Below are 22,156 nucleotides of genomic sequence, written 5' to 3' on the forward strand. Positions count from 1 at the left end.
CTAGACGTGAACGCGCGCTCACTCCACACTGCAGGAGAGTTAGTTTAGCTCTGAGAATATCTAGTGAATGTTCAGTGGACGTTTGTGCAGAAATAACTGCTGCAGCTCCTCCAGACCAACAGAGGTTTCCCGTGTCTTGTGAAGTGACGGCGCTCTGCAACGAGTTACGTTGTTGTCTCGTTACCGACCGGGTGCCGGTGTCTTCCTGCTCTCTCTGGCTGCGGGCGGAGAGAGCCTGCCTCAGCCTGCGCTGATGAAGGAAAAGCCAACACTAGGATCAGATCTAAATCATGTTCATGGAGAGACCTTGGTCTGGTCAGCTAACATTACTGCCAAGCAGCTGAAATATAGAGTGATGTTGTGCTTTTAGCTGACGTGTGTCTCCTCACTGTTTTGAGTGATGCTCGTTCAGGTATATTGAGAACGAGCAAGCGCGAGCCCGACGCTGACTTTCGTTGATTTCACGGTCACAGGTGTCGCTTTTAACAAGCATTTCTGAAAGTTACAAATAGTCCCTTTAAGAGTTGAGGCAGGGGAGAGTGAAACGGCTACTTTGGTTCCCAGCTAGTAAATAAAAGACTAAACATCTGTCAATCAGGAAAAAACACAAAATTCACATGACCAAAATAACCGGTTTATCAACGATGTAAAACTCTTAAATGGACTTCTTCTACTTTTTGTAATGAGCACGCAGCTGCTCGAGGTCCAAGTCATTTTTTTTTAATCACTTTTCAAAAGCAATAAGGTGCAACATGCATCCGACGCCGACAGACTATAAATGAGGATGTAGCTGGAATGAATCATTGTTGCTTGACAGGTCAGTAGTCTCGTAATGAAGCCGTTAAAGCCAAAATGAATGAGATAGGATAGATTGAGTAATTGAACAAGGCACGCTCAGGTCTTATATAGATTCCTGTTGAATGATAAATATTCAATTAGCAACTTAACAATGTGTGTTCACAACTGGCCACACTGCTGAAGCATGAACACTGGAGAAGCACAGCAGCGCTGCTGGTTCAACGAGGACACAATGTGTTGTTTTGGTGTTATTTGTGCTGTAAGGAGGGAGGGGGGGAGTGACATCTTTTACAAACACAATTCGTTGTCTTCTTCATCCTTTTCCACCCCACTTTCGTCTCTCAATCATTCCCTCTGAGGAAATGAGTCTAACAAGCAACCCCCATCTCACAACCCCCCCTCTTTTTTTGAGTGGAGGTGGGGTGGGAGGAAGCTTTAAGTCTTAATCCCAGCACCAAATGGGAAATAAATTAGCTTCTTCACACTTAACTAGCTCTCATTTGCATTTTGTGAGCGCGCCGACTGCAGCTCGGGAGTTCTCCCGTGGCACTAATCCTCTGGGCGAAAGCAGACAGAGGTGGTGTGGACGAGGAGGAGGAGGACGAGGAGGAGGAGGGTTAGGCGGTCGGATGAACCTGCTCTACCTCCCCCCCCCCCTCCATGGGATGGTCTGCAGTGTTAGACACAACCTGGGTCCATGCAGCCACAGTTAAGGTTACATTAATTACACCGACCTGCAGGTATAGCATCCCGCGTTGTGTTGAACACCGCAGGCGGGGGCTTGACCTCTTATTCTTACACTTTGACATACAGGATGTATCACTCTTGTTTTAATTATACAATGCAATTCAACCTCATGAAAAAATCATTTTAATATTCCTACAGAGACTTCTGTTTGGGATCTCAGAGACCGTGCAGCTGTGGAGCATGTTCATATGCTCTGTATCTGTGATTGGAAGGTTTTACGCAGCACTGCTCCTCCTAAATAATATGAGTATTTGGATTTCAGGTATTGGATTTCATAACGGGGCGGCACGGTGGTGCAGCGGTTGGCACTGTCGCCTCGTTCAAACCCGGCTTGTGGCCCTTCTGTGTGGAGTTTGCATGTTCTCCCCGTGTTAGCGTGGGTTCTCTCCGGGTTCTCCGGCTTCCTCCCACAGTCCAAAGACATGCAGGTTCATTGTTGACTCTAAATGTCCCGTAGGTGTGAATGTGAGGTGAATGGTTGTCTGTCTCTGTGTGTCAGTCTGTGATAGTCTGGAGACCTGTCCAGGGCGTACCCGCCTTCACCCAATGTCAGCTGGGATCGGCTAAAAGGATGTTAAACCTCACAGGAAACATTAGTTACGTCACTATGTAACATGACATACTATATATTTTTAGTCAGCAAATGAAAAAAAGGAAGACATTGTTGTTTATTATTATTATTACACATCAAATATCGGTGCCTGAGCAGGCTGGTCTCACACACAGTTCATAGCTATACCTACGAAAAGTAATGCACCGTCATTCTTATAGAAATCCCACGAAATGAATTTGAGTTTAATACACATAATTGTGAACCAGGGAATATAGAGAGCGGTGAACGCCGCATAGGGAGGAAGTCAGGGTGGATGAGTGGGTCTAAAAATATCAGACTTTCACCCAGGAGACCGGCGTTCAGGTCCCGTGTGAAACCAGAAGTCAACGTTGATTTATGCGTTACGTATTTAAGTTAACGCCACTTCCGGAGTAATTTTAAGCCAAACCACCATCTTTTCCTAAACCTAACTACGTAGTTTTGTTGTCTAAATCTAAGGAAGTTGTTTCCTGTAAAGACAGAAGTGTATTTTGAAAATGAACAAAAAAGGAGGAATAACTTTTTTGTAAGATATCATATGAACACTTTCTATGACACCCATGTCTATAATGTTTTATAATCTGGTTATAGCGCTGTATAACTGAAAAATACATCAAATCTATGCAAGAACAACACAAAACAGTGTCACATTAAGTATTACAACCATGGGAATTATAATGCACTATGATCCTCACAAAAAAGAAAATGTTAGTGAGTGAGCAGCGATCATAAGTTTTATGATACTTAGCTTTATAATGTGTTATTATTATTGTTACAAAGCATTATGAATATGTATGAGTGCTTATAACTATAATTAAACAGTGTTATAAGGAGATTAAAACACAGTGCAAGTATGTTTAAAATGCATTATAGACATGGACGTCATAGAGTGTTATCGTAACTTGTTTCTGTTTTGGTATCGCTGTAATATTACTTTAAGACGACCATAGAGTCTTACTGTTTCCTGTACATGCAATTTAGTATCTCCCATAAAAACATACATGCATCTGATTGGTGCACAGGAATATTAGGAAAAGTAAAAAGAGCTGATATAACGCAATGTAAGAACCTGGGAAACACCTTTAACATTCATTCCTGAGGAGCTACCGTGTGTCGAGTGTAAATTCTGATGAAACCTCTGACCTGTTGGCTCTCCTGGTACGATGGTGGAGGAACGCTCTGGGTGGCCATCATTGTCACTGCAGGTGCTGGGGACACATGTTGCATCATGGGATAGCTTCACATTTAGACTGGGAAAGAAACAAAAAGAGAAAACATAAATCCAGTGCAAGCAGTGATTGTGAATTCTATTACAGCCACCAGGTGCTGCTATGATTAAATAATAGGAGATGGGATTCTCACGCAACATCTCACTCTTCCCTCTCACACTTCTTTCCCCTCCTTCTCCATTTACTAATTTATTTCTTTGCTCTATCTCCCCCTCAGTCTCCCTCTGCATGGATTGCATAGAGCTGACAGTATTAATACATCATCCCGGCTGACTGAGTGATCTAACAATGCTGCCAAGCAGAAAGAAAACAAAGCAACACAGACTCAATCATGGAGCCCTTTACAGAAATACTTTACAAACCAGCAGGTTCATAATGACACCGCAAACAAACCCGACTACTTGTTTACCAATTACAGACAGCCATGTTTGTTTGCTAATTACAGTACAGCTGGCTTTAAAGCAATGCCGATCTTGGTGGAGTCACCTTGGTCGTCTCTATGTGTTGGCTGCATGGTGTTGTTGTTGCGCTGTTACCAAGCCAATCAAGAGAGCTAATTAGGGCTCTTGTTGGTGGGCTAATTGCTATTGGCCGGGACCCCACAGGGCTGAGGGTTGTACCCTGTGGAACACCGCTGTAACCATCGCTGCCACCCCCACTGAAGTGAGCTAATTGGTTCAGGGGTACGTTACACACACACACACACATAGACCCCCTACCATCACCCCAACGTACTATAGGCAAGCACAGCAGGTGCTCCATCCTGAAGCTACATATAACCTATGTGTATACGCTGCATGAAAATGTGCTGTAAATTAACTATTTGACCCGAGGCGGGGAAAGGGTGTTTGGATAAATGTGAGGGTAAACTTTATTAAACCTTGTTTTTGATCAAATATAAGCCCTGATCTCACCAATACATGTATATGGACACTACAAAGTTCAATTTGGTGCTTTAAACTCTGACACATCTTCAAAGTCTGAATGTTTGCTGGTTACCTTGAGCCACTGGACTTATTGGAAAAACAAAAATCTATAATGCCACATAGAGCATTGTGTGGTCATGAAAGGCAGGCAGCAAATTGCAATGGACTGGTGCACTCGGACTGAACGGTATTGACGTGAAGGCAAACGCTTGATTATAAACTAGTGAAATGCAACTGGAACATCCGTGCAAAATCTCTGCACCGGTTGCTACATCCTCTTTCAGAGCTACCGCATCAGGAAATACAGATGTGCAGTCAATCTACCTGACCACTGGAGCCGAGGATTTGCGATATGAGTTGTGAGGTTATGGAAAGATGAAAAACAACTTTAATAATCTTTTTTTGTTTTTACAAGAATGCCATGCAAGGATCTTAGAAATACTATTAAAGGGAAATCATACACAGACACACTACATAGGAATATTACGCAGCACTCGGCACTATAAAACCTCTGCCGTATCCTTCCTCTTATAGTTTCACACATCTGTGTGTTGAGCCCTGTATGCGAATAAAAACACTCTTTGGGTAGTTTTCAGATTCCTGCTGCCAAACAGGAAGAGATGCAAACATCCCTCTCTTCAGAATCAGGACAATACATGTCAGATGTTCCCCGCCACTGAGCTCATCCCCTACTGAGACCCAGACCCTGGCAATGTCTCTGACTTTCCCGTCACAGACATGACAACTGGCTGAGACCCTTCTCGTTTTTTTTGAGTGGCATCCGATTCCACCGCCGCTGCCAACATTTTGATGTTAAATGCCGGTTTAGTTTCATCACTGACAAGTTGTAATTTGGGGTTTTAGCCACAAATCTGCATGTTTTATCATGTCATACTGTGCTTGTGTTAGCTGTGTGCATGCATGTGTGTGTGTGTGTATTCAGTTGCTGTACTGTATGAGCATGACTGTTTGCACTGTGTGTGTTCACACTTGTTTGTGTGCCATGTGCATGTCTCTGCGAGTCATTTTGTGTACTGATTGCGTCTCCTGGTTTCTGTTCTCATTCCAACTGGTATCAGCTGAAAGGCATCTTCTCTGTTATCAGTCCTCATTTTAATTGCAAATGCAGTGAGCGTGTTAGTGATTAAATGGAAAATTGCACATTAATTGATGAGACTGAAGATAAAGCAATTCCAATTACTGCACAGTATTTTAGGCAGCCTCTCAAGTTTCGCCCATCCCTCGAAGGAACGGGCCACCAAACACCAAATTTGAGCAGGCAATCACGCATCCATAAATATACACACACACACACACACACACACACACACACACACACACGCACACACACGCCATACAATGGGTGCTGAAGCGTGAATGTACATGCAGTAACAGACAAGAACACTGCAAAAACACCAACAAACAAGACATTTAATTTCAACGGTGAAATTAAACACAAACTTGCTGCATGAAACTGAAAGTACAAATCGTCTGGCATCGACGCTCTCTGAACTCGCCAAAAGGTGCACGGTTACACAATAAGTCGTAAAATTCATTTTGAGGACAAATGACATGTTTGTTCCTCAACAAAGGCCTTTGAATTATTACAGAGTTCATAATGCATATCAATTGAAAAGTGCCTGTAGTCGCAATCAAAATTCAAAAGCAAAGCATAAAATGGAAAATGAGAAGTAGGCATAAAATTATTCCAACAAACATCAAAGGGTTTTGTGAATTTGGATTGGAGGCAGTCGTACTCTTTCATCGGATTCTGTGCCGTAAGAAAAGCTTCTATTCAGCATTCAATTTTCCAACAATTCTGGGGCATAGAATGGGCCTCTGCTGTATTGATGTGAGGTTAGTCAGTGGAATAGCTGCAGTTTCACCCCGTTTACCACTGGCATTGAAATGAAAATCCATATCTGGTCACATATGATGTGATCACTGCCTCTGGCCTCCACACTTCAACCATGTCCAAAGCTTTTTTTTTCTTGTCTGCTTTGGTTTGAAGGTGAATTTATTGTACAGTGTTGAACTTCTATCACATGTGGAATACTTCCTGCTACAAAACCAAAGCGATAAAAAGAAAACTGATCCTCCTCATGATTTATTGTAAACACAGAAAGCGTCACGGAGAACATTTCCTGGCACTCCAGATTGTGACCTGGCAGGAGGGTTTTTGCATCGGTTCATTAAAAGCAGACTTGTGGTTGACAAAGATGTGACCCGCTCTCATGGTGAATCATCAACACTTCACCTCTCTGCAAAATCAGACTAACGAAGCAGCGAACAGAGACCACAGGTAGATCCAACCCTCACACGTAAGACTGAAAATAACCACGACTCAGACTGTGATGTTCTGATCTTTATAGCGCTCTTGAACACAGCTCAACTCTCCTACCAAACCAAGGATGATTGAATTTGAGGGGATGTAGAATGTTTATATTGCAACCTAGAAATATTTTATAATTTACATTTTATTGAACTGAAATAGATTTAAGCTCTCTAAAAGAAATATATTCTAATCTCATTGCATTTCCATTTTTGCAAATATTACCTATATTATCTGATTTATGTTATTACCGAGAGGTCGTAGTTCAGAGTGATGTGATGTCATCAGTCAGCGCAGTAGAGATGAGTTGAGTCACGTTGAGTGAACGGGCAGGTTTACTGATGTTCTGATTGCTTTGTGTAAAGATAACTTCAATGCAGAACTGTGGAGAATAAAGTTGCCAAAAGGAAGACGGAGTCTGTTTAAGGGTTCAACATTTACAACCCGGCAAGCAAGAATGAACATACACTAGAACTACCACCTCATGGTTGTACGCCTCCGCCGACCAGTCAAGTGTCACTTTACATCCATGAATTCTTGACTTATGGACAAAAACATGTTTGTGAGATCACAGTGACCTTGACCTTTGGCCTTTGACCTTTGACCACCAAATTCCAATCAGTTCATCCTCGAGCCCAAGTGGATGTTTGTGCCAAATTTGAAGATATTCCTTCCAGGTGTTCCTGAGATATCACGTTCACCAGAAGGCTGTAAAGTTTACCATTATCACATTTAAAGTTCCTGACACACCAAGGACAGTTTGGGGCCGTCGATGAGTGTCCGTCGGCTCTAGTCTGCCCGTGGCGGAGGTTTTTCAGCATGTTGAATCGGTGGCGGCGCACGACGGTGACAGACATCACTCTGATTGGCGATTCAGCTTAAACAAATCAGTGCACGAGAAGAGAAACGGAAGTGAGGATAGCGAGACAACGAGTAAAGTTAAGAGGAAAAACACAGAAGGCTCTTCTTGTTCATCTTCATCACATCTGATCATTCCAGATATTTTCACAGCAACATGAACATCTGGAATGAAGCTAAGCGTTGAGTGAGAGTGGTGTGAAAATGGTCGGCAGACGCTGCTTTGTTTCATGTACGTATCATAACAACGGCTTGTATATCCGTCGTCCTCGATCTTCCTGTTTGAATGATGAATACAGACTACCACCACCTGCTGAATAAAGACTACCACCACCTGCTGAATAAAGACTACCACCACCTGCTGAATACAGACTACCACCACCTGCTGAATACAGACTACCACCACCTGCTGAATAAAGACTACCACCACCTGCTGAATACAGACTACCACCACCTGCTGAATACAGACTACCACCACCTGCTGAATACAGACTACCACCACCTGCTGAATACAGACTACCACTACCTGCTGAATACAGACTACCACCACCTGCTGGTGTGTAGAGTTATTTCATCTCACGCAGGCGCAGAACGTACGTGGAAGTTGGCCGTCCGCTGTAGTCTTTGCGATGTGTTCGATTGCAACTTTTTGGTCGAGACAAAGGCGACGTGAGGCGACTCAACTTGTCGCCTTCGTCGCCGCTATTCCTTTGATGTCGGCTCGGTGTGTCTGGGCCTTTAGTTTAGTATATTAGTGCACAGCTGAGGTTGTTGGTAATGTCATTAGTTCTGTAGGTATTTGTTGACCTAATGATGAATCCCTAAAACAAACATTCACAAAATGTGTATGTGAAGGTTTGACGTTGTGTCAGAATCTGCCCGTGTTCTTCCTTTGTTTCATTCATTCATTCATTCATTCATTCATGTTTAGTGTGTCCTGTTTTAATTTGTTTCTGATCTCCCCTCTCATTTCAGATCGCTTCACTTCCTGCCTTTGTGTGTTTGACGTCCGTCCCACCTTGATTAGTTTCACCTGTCTCTCGTTTAGCCCGGCAGTCACCTGACCTCCTGCTCACCTGTCCCCACTCCCCCCCCCCTCAGTCATTCACTACATATACCAGCCTAATCCCTTTGCTCTTTGTCAGTTCTTCATCATTGTTTTGCTGCCTTTTTTCAAGCATGTAGAATTGGGCGTGGGGGACGGACATGTCCCTACCGATATCCAGCGACTACTGAATTGTCCCTTGCAATACTTTTGATCAAACAAGCTGCTGTAATACAGCCGCGAATTAGTGAGAGAATAAGATAAAACCAAAAGGCGGATTTCTAGTCTGTCAACTATAACGGAGAATTAGGGCCACTGTTAGAAAAAAATCATAATAATCTGAGATTTAGAGAATTAAGTCATAATATTATAATATGATGAGACCGGCAGCTCTGTTTCTGCGTCCCCGTCGCTTTGCTTTGCTTAACCTTGGTCTCATCCAGAGACCAGAGTCCCTGACAGGGTTCTGATTCTGTCAGACGGTCTGAAGGGGACACTACCATATCAGCAGAGCAAGAACATAAAGCAAAGCAAACTATAGGGCAGTATTACAGATTTTTTTTTGTGGGAAATATTTTGAATGTGCGGAAAGTTTGTAAATCTTGCTGAAACACATATGAGCTATTAACAACCTGAGCCAACGTGTAGCAGGTACAGCTAGCTGGTCAAGAAGAGGCTAAACAATGCTGCACAAGGTACCAGGTACCAACCAGTCTCTCCTTTGCAGACATGCAGTATAATGCAGTATAAACGTGTTATTTTCACCTATTGTAAAATGGTGTATTTGAATATTTCTGCATACTGGGGTCCCTAAAACAGTCTTTGAATTACATAAACTGGGTATCACTGTAAAGATGAGACTCTTGTGGATCGATTGAGCCCAACTGTATTCATGTGTGATGATGTCAGTCTCCATAGGAGCCATGTCATTGTAGTGAGACCATTTTTTGAAAGGTAAAGCGGCTGTAGACGGAAGCAGCAGAAAAACGGATTTTAGCCACCTAAGAAAATCTATATTTTCACCGCTTTACCTCGCCATCAGACAGCCCTTTCTGACGGGGAACTGAAGACGTTATCTATGCTCTCTTCAAAGCCACCAGACTCCATTCACAAAACAGTCATTTTCCCTCTCAGAACACGGGACTTGCAGGTCTACCGCTGCATCGACCGGTTAGTTAGTTTGTGTTATTGTATGACTTTCTGATCTGAACTAACGTGGCGTCCACAGCGGTACGTCGCTTAGCTTCCTGCCGGTACTCTTGGAGCACGCCGAATGTCGTCTAACTTACTGAATGTAATACACTGACTATAAGGATATATATACAGTAAACTGTATATGTAGCACAGTTATCATGCAGTTTAGTTTTTTATTTATTTATATTTATATTATGTTGATATTTATGTATACATTATTTACTTGGTATTGATTACCAACCAAGACCTTTTTAGGGCCCTCTAAATTCTCCTTGCTGTTTTCAACTAGTAAAAGCCTCTCAAAAATAACATGAGTTCATTTGCTTTCATTAGTTACAGAAATGCTTCGAAAAAATAACGAAAATAACTTCACAAGGGCAGTCTGCAATTCGGAGAGAAATTAGCTCAATCCCCACGATGCCAATTTCTTAAAAAACAAAACAACAACAGTGCAAAAGGCTTGTCTGACTTAACTAGTGATCAATTGGATCTGCTTCTCAGAATCCTGAAGCTTTCCATAAATAATATCTTGTGCATATTCATGAAAACAGAGACGGCGTATCACAGTTTTACACTCAAGGCTATAGATTCACTATCCAAACTGCAGCACCCGTTCTGATACCAGATCTGATAGCAGATATACATGCAGGAGGGAGAGAACAAGCCTTTCCGTGGATGTAAGGAGCCCGTTTGCTCATCCTCCCGTCTAAATCTCATTTAATCTGCCCTGTTTGAGTTTGTTGGCTAAGAGGCTGACCTGCAAATGCAATGAATAACATTTGGAATTGGGGTATGTCACCTTGGTCAGATATTATGCATCTCGATGCCCTGCAAGAGAGGAAGATGAATAAATAAATCAGGTGTTTTTGAATATGAGTAGGATCTAATCATCGCCTTATTGTCAGGCCTGATTTACAATGCAAACACCGAGAGGCGAGGCCTTGATGCCGTTGCGTAAAATGGTGGAGGGAAGGGCGGAATGGTAATGAGATTTGGGGGCAGGGGAGGAGGAGGGGCTCTGTGTACACATTTATGGTCAGACTCAACACAGGAATCGGAAAACACACAGATCAGAGCACAAACACACACACACACACACACACGGGAATGGGCATGCATGCAAACATATATTAATGCACAAATGCCAACATTAAACACAGAGATTGCAAAGCTTCAACCACTGTCATCCTGAGGGCAATATCACACACATCGTCTCTCACCCCAACGCACACGCACACACGCACACTCGAAGAGCATACACAGCCGGAGGCGAAGATAGTCTCACCAGTGGTCTTAGGGCTACAAATCCCCCTCAGGCTAGAGCGAGCTGCACACATACTGCAGTTAGGACCCAGTCCACACTCCCAGACCACCTCATTAACCTGAGCCAGCAGCCCCCTCCACCCAGCCTCACAACACCCAGCTCCTCACTTACAATTCATACTAGTATCATTTATTCACCTGCTCTTGTTGATTGGACTCATCCCACAAGATAGAGAAGTCACGGATTGGAAGCTTGGTGAAGGACGTTCAACATCGTGTGGACATTGTTAACGGACAAAAGTGGAGAGGTGTGGTGGACTGACGAAGTTTCGTGTCCAGTGGTCGAAGGAGAGAAGTATGAATTTCATATCTCTGCGGTGTTCTGGGAGTGTTACTCTACAGTGAGGGTCTGTTGTTGAAATGAAACCCACAGAGAAGAGCTGAGAGCTTCTGTGGTCACCACTTGGTGGAGCATGTTCCCATTTAGATGTAACTCTAGTCACAAAAAGCAGAAAGCAACAACAACACTCAACACAATGCTGTGTCTAGGGATGTCAATATTTAACCGTTTAACCGACATTAAGCATTTTAACCGATTAAATCTATCGGTTAAAACGGTTAAAAGAAATATTGATAATTAATTAAAAGCTGAGCGGCTCAGAGGAGCGGCTCGTCTCTTTAAGGAGAAAAGCTGGTCCACCTTAACAGCCCACCTTAAGAGGCAAAGCCGGAGTTGCAGGATACAGGAAGTCGGCTCCGGTCTCTCCGGCTCGTTTGAGCGGAGCGGAGGAGTTGTAGTTTCATAGCATTTATTCACCGACAAATAAACTGTCCACACACTGCTACACCTACGTTCACAGCTAGAACACCACCAACAACCTCACACTCACCGCCAACACACACACACGGTCTGTTGGAAACTCGTCAAAGTTACGCCGCGCTGACAGACTGTACGTGTGGCGGCGGCGAGCACGATGCCTCCGGCAATGCTAGAGCTGCTAACGTAGCACAAACACACACACTGTTTGTAGGAAATCGCTAATGTAACGCCGGGCAGACACACAGCTGACAACCTGCTAAACTAAACTAAATGTGCGGTGGAAGCTTTTACTGGGAAAGTGTCTGCATGTCCGCGACACTACACGCAGCATCGTAGCTGCTAAGTTAACGCTCCAAGGCAGTGAACTGGAGACAGTGAACGCAGCATCGTAGCTGCTAAGTTAACGCTCCCGGACGGTGAACTGGGGACTCAGTTGTCTGTTGTGCTCCTGCAGCTGGAGCACCGCTGCATGCGAGGCACAAATCTTGTCGGTTATCGGTTATGAAACATTTTCAAAATTAGCATCCCTAGTTGTGTCGCTTGCTGTTTATGGATCTGAGTTGGTTGCAGAGCGAAGGGGAAATTAATGAAATGATTACAAGTTAGAGTCAGCTATAAACAAGCTGGGATGCTCAGAATGTGTTATCAAGGTCAAATCTGCAGCTCAGTTGCAGGAAACTTTGTATTTCTTTTAATAAAACCAATACGCTGCATCGTCATCGTCACCATGATGCTATAAACATGTCCTTTGGCGTCCTCCTCTTCTCACCGACTGGGCGGACTTCACTAAAAAGGGTTCCTCTGACTCGTCCTTATCAATTTTCCAATGACATTTTATGCTTGAATTTAAATCTATAACCTTTCCAGATGATTCTTTCATACTGAACTTCTTAATGAACGCCCTTCACATATTCAAATATGCCCCACAGCCATAATGAAGACACAGGGAATCCCCTCGGGTATGACAGTTTGCGAGATTCATCGCTTTCTTTTCTAACTGCTGACAATGTGCTCCAATCTCACTGCAATTCTTGTTTTCTTTGTATTTATGCAAATGTTTGTTTGGATATTACAGATTCCGGTTTGATTGTGTTCCTTCCTGCTTTTAAAAATTAGATTAAGGGCTCAAGTAAAATGGATAGTGGTAAAACTACAGTACAGTGGAACATGTTTTATAATTCCCCAAGGACAAGAGGTTTGCATGCAAATAACCTTATTAGCATAGCTAAAAGCCCTTCTTATAATGAGGTGAGGCTTTTTTTCTGAGGAGGCTAAACATATAAGACAAAGATGAAAAGAATATGCAGGCTGCAGGTAAATGATTGTACCATCTTTAATCATCTCGATCAAGAGGTACCTGAGTTTCAACTTTTTTTTTTTTACTTTACTCAAAAAAAAGTAAGAAAAAGAGCAAAGCGAGAAAGTTCATATTCATGTCTCTAGTCATGTAAAAACCTTAAAGACTAACAAGAATTACAATTGTTTTGAGGTTTCTGCAATACTGCATTTTAATTGTTTCCTTTTTTAAATACATTTAAATAACAAAGAGTTTTTCTTTTCATTATGCCACTGGAATCAATCTTTTTTATTTTTTAACAAAAGTGTGTAAAATTCTCTACGATATCCAGAGCATTAATATATCATCATCACCTATAGTCTATGTAAAGATATAGAGGAGTGATGAATGAAGTGTCCCTCTGTGTGTGTTGTAATCAGAGCTTCTCCTAGCTCTGTTGTTTTAGCCCACTGCTGCTCTGCTCTGATCTCATACGGCGCATTTCCACCAGATCCGGTGACGGAGGGCGTCTCAACGCTTTCCATTCATTTCCTATGTATGGAAAGCAGGAGAAGTAGTCGCCCAGTGCACGGTGGGAGTGTTGCGACGAGTTGGAAAGGATCTGTATTTGCAACTTTATGCAAATGAGCCCGTCCAGGGCGACGTGTCCGGCTCACAAAACTTGGACCAAGCTGTGAAACTAGGCAATCTAAAAATGAAACTAATTTAATAATTACTCATATTTTATAAGGGTAATAGTGTTTCCAGCAAGATGTCAGCTACTTGACAGTTATATACATACTAGAAGCTGCATCCAACTAGACGTGGTACAGGTATTGGATTGGATAATTAGGAGTTGGGTAAATAAAAGGGACCACAGACAGCAGAGCTACTACACATGTGTATTAAATAATCTACTGTATGTCAGATGGATATTGGAAAATTGATAAAAACAGCACATAAGAGATTGAGTATACATTTGATTGATTCCTGTGTCACATGATTATCATAATAATCAATAACCCCCTTAATGAGAATAGAGATACTCTTGACTGTACAGTAAAACGCCACAATATCCAAGTGAGCGTTCACTAATGTGAAAGCAGCTTCTCATTGGCTCCAGCTCCATGCCAGCATGGAGGTGTGTTTCCTCCCAGCAGGCTGCAGAAACGCTCCTCCGTCCCCACACATAGAAAATGATAACAAGACCGCGGTCACGCTCCGCTACGTATACGACTCGTGGCAAACATGGCGACCGAATGGTTGTCGGACCTGCTTCAGTGAACTTATTTTTGTTTCAGCTCTGTCGTGGTTAAATTTACACAAACTGGCACTGCATCATTTCCTAAAACAAACACACACACACACACACACACACACACACACACACACACACACACACACACACACTCTTGGGAAGCGGGTGGGTGGAGAGTGCCAACATCGCACTCCCCTCCACCAACAAAAATAGCACTGCAACAGCGTCTGCATTGAGCAAAAGGCTCAGAGAACCACGGATGAAATGATGTTTAGTAGAACGTGCATCTCAAGCCATGTTTAGCATGAAAAGACCAGAACCAACAGTGAATGGATCCACTAACAAGTACTGTGTGTGCGTATCAAAGCCGGATTTCTCGTCTTCCTCTGTGCCAGAGCTCCATTGTTCTCCACAAACTATTAAAAACACATCAGTGAGCCACACTGTGTCACTGTGTGACATATCCCTTCATTATGATGAACACTGTTTTGACTCAATCCCACACCGGCCTGCTGCTGTAAATACTCACTAGCACATCAAATCAGCAGCTAAAAATAGTCCCCAACAAATGCACTGTTTACTTCTGTTTGTTTGCTAAAAACTAACAGTGCCCAGCTGTTTTACTGAGACGTTTTTAACGAGACTATAGGAGTCTACAGCCGTGCTGGCTGCTCTGTAAGGCTGTGCTGTGAGCTGATGTTATTGTGAGCATGCTAACACTAAAGGGCTGCAGGGATGATGTGTTTTTGAAGGCCAACCTGGACGTTAGCATCACCCTTTTTTAAAGGTGTGTAAAAGCTTCAAAATTCCCAAGTGGGATTTTTACTGATTTTATATCATAGAACAAAACGTTAAAATCTCTTCAGCTTGTGTCAACCGCAGACCTTATTTCAGGCATCTAACTAAAATCCCATTTAAAAAACGACAAGAAAGACGAACTGACAGAGCTAAAAGTGAAACTATATGGGCTATTCGGGACCAGTTGGTCTTGGGAAGTCAGGACGTATTGAGAGATGGAGCCTGCAAGCCTTTCCCTTCAAGGTTGGAATGAAATCCTGTGAGACGACCCGGCAGGTCTCCTCCACATCCTCCAGATGATAAGAGAAACTTTCATCAGCTCATTGGGGATGTAGGCTACAGCTTCATTAATCATGTCTTGATTAACAGTGTCACCGGCTTCGTCTACTCAAATAAAACATGAAGATGAAGAACACAGAAGAAGAAGAAGAAGGTAACTGATGTTTTATTTAAGCCATTCTTTTTTTTTTGTTCCTGTGCCAAAGAGATGAATGGATGTTTTATACATATAGGCTACACATACTCCCGCATGTACCATTCAGCTGCCGACTCCAAGAATAGTAGCTTATAGGCATTGTGCATGTTGCAAGGTAGTGTAGGGCCGAGTGTCCTGCGGTCGACACACACACACACACACACACACACACACACACACACACACAGGAGGAGCATTTCCTCTGCTAAGCTGATAACCATCAGAACACTGAAGGTAGAAAAATTCAAACTGAAATTGGAACGGCCGAGCTCATGGAGAGGAAATGTAATCTACAAGAGTTTCCCGCTGAATCCTTTCCAGACACTTTGCCTCTCCCCCACCACCACCACCTCCACTTCAGTCCTCCTCTTCCTCCACTGTCATGTTTGCTGGCACATACATTGTGCAGCTTATCTGCCGTTGCATCTGCGAGGCTCCCTTTTTTTTTTTTTTTAAAGATACCTCCTTATCACAACTTTAGCTACTGGTGGGGGGACGTGACTGACACAGGATGCAGGGTGGCTTATTCGCTTTAACATTTAACTCTACACAGAATCAAAGATAAAGTCCGGTTTGTGTACCGAGTGTGTACTTTAATGCAAAGAGTTGACAGCTCAAACTCAAAAAAGCATTTGAACTAGAAGTGATGCGAGTGACAGTAACTCAGTTTCTGTTCCATGTCATTCACCATGCTCATATTCAGCCACCCCCTCTTCACTTTCAACCTCACATTTAGGCTATTTACAAGATAATAAAGGTGAAACACAACATTAACCTAACTAAATATCTAAACTATACAAACCAAAACAAGTGTAGTGGTGAACATCGTCTGAAAGCTGGGAACCTGGAGATTAATTTGAGACGCAGCTCAGCACTGTGTGTCAAGTTGGTCTAGTCATAAATAAGAAATAAACATGAATTAATTAATTCACATAGGAGTATGTGACATGTATACTGTCCCCTGTCCCCCCCTTAAAAAAACAGGTCTATTGTGGGTCTCAGAGGGTTAATTACAAAAGTTCTGATCAGTCAGGAATAGGCTGTTAGTGTTCTTTCTTTAAATATTAATAGCTATATACAGACTCTGTTGGCTAAAATGCACAAGAAGCCTGATTCTCCTTTACAATAATTCACTATATGTTTATAATCAGGCAGGAAAAGTCATTAAAATATGCAAATATAGCTGGCTACGAGGGGCTCAAAAAAGAGAAGCCAGGAGAACAAGAAAACGAAAGGATCAGAGAGGCAATGGACAAATTTCTAGCCTAAGAAAAGTGTGAAGAAGCAGCAGGTACAGGTGAAGCAGAGCATACAAAGGTGAGGAGCTAGGCAGACTAGCAAATAAAACCCGCTGTAGCAGGTTCAGTTTTATAGCTACAGTGAAGATACTGGTATCATGTGAGACTAGACGACCTGGAGTGTGTGTCGATGACGGGTCCAATTTGGAAAGTCTGTCCCCCATAACCATAATTCCTGACGGCTGGCCTTCTAAACAGGCAGTGTGACATGTTTTAGAGTTCACTGAGAGCTGATTGGGAGAAACTCCTGAACACCCCCCTGGGCTACACGGCTGATGTTTGAGGTGGTATTCTCCTGAACTCCTGTGTAGGTGTGAATATGCTGAAAATTGGAAATGTTCTACCAAAGTGAAAGTGAAATAGCACTTTAAATGGACCCAGGCTTCCTCTGCAGAAGGCCCTGTTGCACCGCCACCATCATCACATTCACACACTCCCTCACAATGAGATCAGCAGAAGGGAATATTTGAGGAGAGTGGTGGGGGATTAATGAGAAGGGGATTAGCAGGTGGGTGGCTCTCTCTATGTGTGCATGTGCATGTCTGTGTGTGTGTGTCTGCAGTGTTAGCCACTTTAGTGTTAGAAGAGATCTGGGTGGTGAGTTAGTGTTGGAGGGACGGGCAGGCAGGCAAAGAGCTGCTGCAGGCCAGACACAACCAGAGGATGACTGAGCAGACTGGCATGTACGACAAGTCTGCATCGGGGAGCCCAGCCAGGGTGATGACAGTTCAGACTCTTTGAGCATGCAAAGCAGGGAGAGAAGAAGAGACATCTGGCAACTCGGTTTGCTCGAGGTACGGCTATGTTACTTGCAGCAAAACTGTCCAACGTCACATGCATACCACTCAAAAGCTATATTTGTATGTAATACAAATACATATAATCTGAATTACTGTTGTATTTCATAATAAAAAAACAGCTGTTAAGATACTTCTAAAGGTTTCTGACTTTGTTCACAGTATATGTCACAAGATGTGCAGATATAAAAATGTATAAGTCGAACTTTAGTTGCCAAGATGTCAGGCTTCAATATCAGATCATGAAGACAAAATTAAATGTGCAACATCAAGCTTTATCCTGCACTGACCAATAAATGTTGTGAAAACTGATGAAACATTATTGAGGATGAAGCATGACGAGCATGCCCAAAGCCTTTGGCAATGAAACCGCATGGCACAAATTGGATGCCAGGTGGGCCCGTTGTCCCGCTGCAATTCCATTGGCTACTGTTGTTGTCATTTGCTTGTAGTAGTTAGTAAAGAAGAGAGTTAACTGTGGTAACCATGACGATGTGGGTTATCTTCTACAGCACTTAATGTGGAAGTCTGTCGTTGTCTTTGAAGAAGAACTTGAGATAAAACACCTCGGTGAACTGAACCGCCGGTACAAAATAATCAGATTTAAGGTGGACTGCTTCTCCAGGAGAGCGCTGTTTGTGTCCCGTGTGAAACCAGAAGTCAACGCTGATTTATTTGTCACGTAACTTCCATACTTAAGTTACGCCACTTCCGGTGCAGCGTAAGCACTTCCGGTGTGGCGTTAACTTAACAACACACTATTTTCCTAAACCTAACTAAGTAGTTTTGTTGTCTTTTGTGAAGAAGGACGTTTATTTTGAAAAGATTGGAGCGGAAATTATCACTAGACATTCATAGGAGAATTAAAAATGAGGCTTTTCGTTAGATATCATACGAACCGTTGTTTAGGAGAACAGATCGGTTTATCACCTGTGTGGGAAATGTGAAATAGCTCATTATGTCAAATATTAAATGGTGTAAAGTAAATCTGGGCAGAGTAGTTGTTTCCCCACCATTTTTTTCCACTTAAAAACGCCACTGAAAGTGAAGACCAAATAATGAGGCCAACACCGGCGGTGTTTGCTGCTCTTGGCTGGACGGCCTCTGTTTGTCTTAGTGTCGGGGGGGCAAAGAGAGCCGGCAGCCGAATGGAATTCTTGGAAACACCAAACAAACCCATATTAAATTTCCCCTGAAATGCCATGCGGAGAGGCGTGGAGCATGCGTGACAGAGAGATGGACAGCAGAGGTACAGAGACAAGCAGGAGGGAGAGAGAGAGGAAGGCAGTGTGAAAGAAGGCTGGGTGGGCAGAGAACTCAAAATAAAAGGGAAAGTCGGAGAGAAAGGGGCAGAAAGATGAGGAGAGCTGTAGACACACTGTCGAGAGGACATGGGGAAAGTCGAGAGGGGACTGGAGAGCGCCAGGTCACACTGGAGGTAAAGGAGTTGTTAGAGGAGAACAGAAAGTAAGAGTGGCAGTAGTAGAAGGACATATCAACCAAGCATGAGGAAATGGCTTTAAAGAGTCCACCGGCAAATTCTGTGAGGACTCTACCTTCTAGTAAAGTTAAAACATGTGGTGGAAGAAGTATTAAGAACTTTTACTGAAGTAGCAATACTACACTGTTACAAGCTTTAAAGTCCAGATTAAAAATCTTACTGAAGTAAAAGTATACAAATATTAGCATCAAAATATACTTAAAATATCAAAATTAAAAGAACTCATTATTATATATATAAATATATATTATATCATTGAATTATAATTAATGATGCATGTGTTAATCTCTTGTAATATATATTTATATACTGCTCAGTAACTTAACATGTTATAAAACATCATAATGCATTAGTTGATTTATTTATTTATTATGTTTTCTATTAATAATCTAATTAATATGCAAAGTAACTTTAAAGCTGTCAAATAAATGGAGTATAATGTAACATAAAATGTTAATACTCAAGTAAAGTAAGTACCTTATAATTGTACTTAAGCACAGTACCAGAGTAAATGTACTTAGTTACATTCCACCACTGAGAAGGTAACATCTGTGTCTGAATGACCACAGCTCAGTGTACGGACAGCGGCGTGCGTGGCCACGGTGCCAGTCATCAGAGCCACGTCTCTGCTCTAAAGACAGAGTCTGGTGGAACTTTGACAGCCTCTAGAAGCATGTTTATGCCCCTTTGAGAGAGTCTCTTGTGTGGGTACCTGTGATGTAGCTCTGCTAGAGTCTCTCTGGAGAGGCTCTCCTGGTGTTTGAGGAGGGAGTGTCGGTGCAAATGGGGAGCCCGGCTGCCATACGGTGCTGCTGTAGTGTTGTGAAGCTTAATATAGCACAGTTATCAGCAAGCCTGTGTGGTGTGTTTACTCCCACAAAGGAGAAATTAATCTCTTGTTCATGTGCAACGGTGTCCGTGCAACCTACGTTACCTAGTTGTGTGACTCTACATCAGAAGGAGCGGGCACCTTGCAGCACATATTTGACCAGTTTTATAATAGTGTGAAAAATGAGACTTTCTCCAGCAGTTATTAACGATAACCTGCATCATCATACTGACAAGCTAAGCGTCAGTGCTCTTTCAGCTTTTCATCAAAGAAACATCAAGCTAACGTTCTGCTGAAACACAAAGTAAGCTAATTGAGCTATTGTGAGGTAGACTCGCTGTACATTGGGAAAGAGACGTCTATGAACACTCTAATAGTCCTTATTCAAATCATTAGGTCCTAAAAGTTGTATATAGCTGAATCCAGAGTTCTTTCTCTTCCTCCGTTCATGTGAATGAGACCCAGACCGAGGCTGGAGCGCGGACTGGGAGGCGGAGTTAAAGGAAACGCTACTGCCCTTGCTCTATAGGCCTCATGGATGCGGAAGATTGACGGAAGATCTCGAAAATGTTATACTAAGAAGTCAAACTATCTAGAAGCCGATATCTGCAGTGGATGTGCTCATGTAATATGAACTCCTAATAAATTTGGATGCGTGTTTCCAGCTTCAATAAATGTATATCACTTACTAGTTTCAGACCGATGCAGTTGTCATTTTCACGCCCAGCACCCACATTGTGTACGGATGTTGCTGGTTTCATTTGACAGGATTGTCGCCGCGTTACCAGGGCGATGTCGCGGCGGTAAAAGGTACCTGTACCTGGGGTGTACTTGATAACTACAGACGCAAGATGGCAGCAGAGCGCTTGAATCCTGATTGCAGGATTGTATTATATATCCACGTTTTGTAAGTAGGAAATGTACTTGAGCCCATCTGTGCACCCATGGGCATGTTGGTGTTAAAATGAGGTTTGGTCAGGCGCTTTGTTGGCACATTGCTATCCTGACGCAGCGACAGAAAGCGATTGAAAGCATTGACCAACAAAAACCTGCATGGGCTAAAGTCAGACGCAGTGTTTCCCTGCTATTTCAAGAGCGCAGATTGTAAGATGCTGCCTACACAGGCAGGTTCACAGTGCACACACACACACAGTTAAATTGTGTCGGCGCTAGAACAACGTTTTTATCTATGTAAAAGAAAATTCAGGTGGCAGGTGACGATTCAGAATATAATGGAATATAATGAAGCTTTCAGGCGTTGACCAGAGAGATGACTGCCAGCAGCAGACACTCCCTGCGGCTCACGTCTCTGTCACACACTCATTCCCAGACACGTTTTGTTCTAACAAAATGTGTCATGATGAGTCTAAGAGTGCGTCTCCTCTCATCATCCCTCTGTGTGCCGGTGTAGTTGTAGGCTACTTAATAGTTTGCGGGCCCTCTGACCCTAAGCGGTGGCGTTTTGAGGCCGATGTCTCCGCGCATTATGCACCGTCCTCTCCGGCGGTGCCCGGCTGCAAGCCCTTCCGTAATGCAGCTTCAGAGGATTCCGGTTGCATCAGAAGAAAAACAGTTTTCTTTACTTATCAATACATGTTTGTCATATTTAATGTTATTTAGAATAATGGGGGGGATAGGCTCTCAGTGCTGCACCGGTTCAATAAGAAATCATGTGTTTGATGTCCGCCGCTCTGACCATCCTGCTACGATGAATTAAATGACATAGATTTTACTCCTATTCTATTTCTACGGTTGGTAGTCACTTCAGATACCCACATGCATGTGCACAAGCACTGAAAAAAAGTAGGTTTTTCATGATAGGTCCCCTTTAAAGGAGGGAAGGAGGACAGAGGCAAAGACTACAAGCAATGCACTAAGATGTATATACGCACTTGAGAGACAAAAACAAATGTCAGGTTTTAAATGAGAAAATAAATCTATTTAGCCATCAATAACAGAAAACTGCAGGTGCCCAAACATCACCCGCCCCGACGAGAATGTCTGACAAACCAGAGCTCCAGTCCGTGAGCCAGATCAAGGTCTACTTTGAGGTAACAGCCTCACATTCCCCCTCTCCGTCGCCCCCTCTCTCTCTCCCTCGGCTAAAGGGACATCTGGAG

At 43.0% G+C, this 22,156-nt stretch overlaps 1 protein-coding gene across 1 annotated transcript in view; it reads right to left on the reverse strand.

Annotated features, from left to right (window-relative positions):
* The window catches only part of pknox2 (pbx/knotted 1 homeobox 2), a 103,069-nt gene that overhangs the window by 40,781 nt on the left and 40,132 nt on the right, over positions 1-22,156 (reverse strand). The window contains exon 3 of the mRNA XM_074610522.1: positions 3,281-3,387. Coding sequence (XP_074466623.1) covers positions 3,281-3,367 — 87 coding nt within the window. The 5' untranslated portion in view covers positions 3,368-3,387. The remainder of the gene's footprint in view (positions 1-3,280; positions 3,388-22,156) is intronic.

The sequence above is a fragment of the Sebastes fasciatus genome, chromosome 16, assembly GCF_043250625.1.
Source record: "Sebastes fasciatus isolate fSebFas1 chromosome 16, fSebFas1.pri, whole genome shotgun sequence".
NCBI classification, from domain to species: Eukaryota; Metazoa; Chordata; class Actinopteri; order Perciformes; family Sebastidae; genus Sebastes; species Sebastes fasciatus.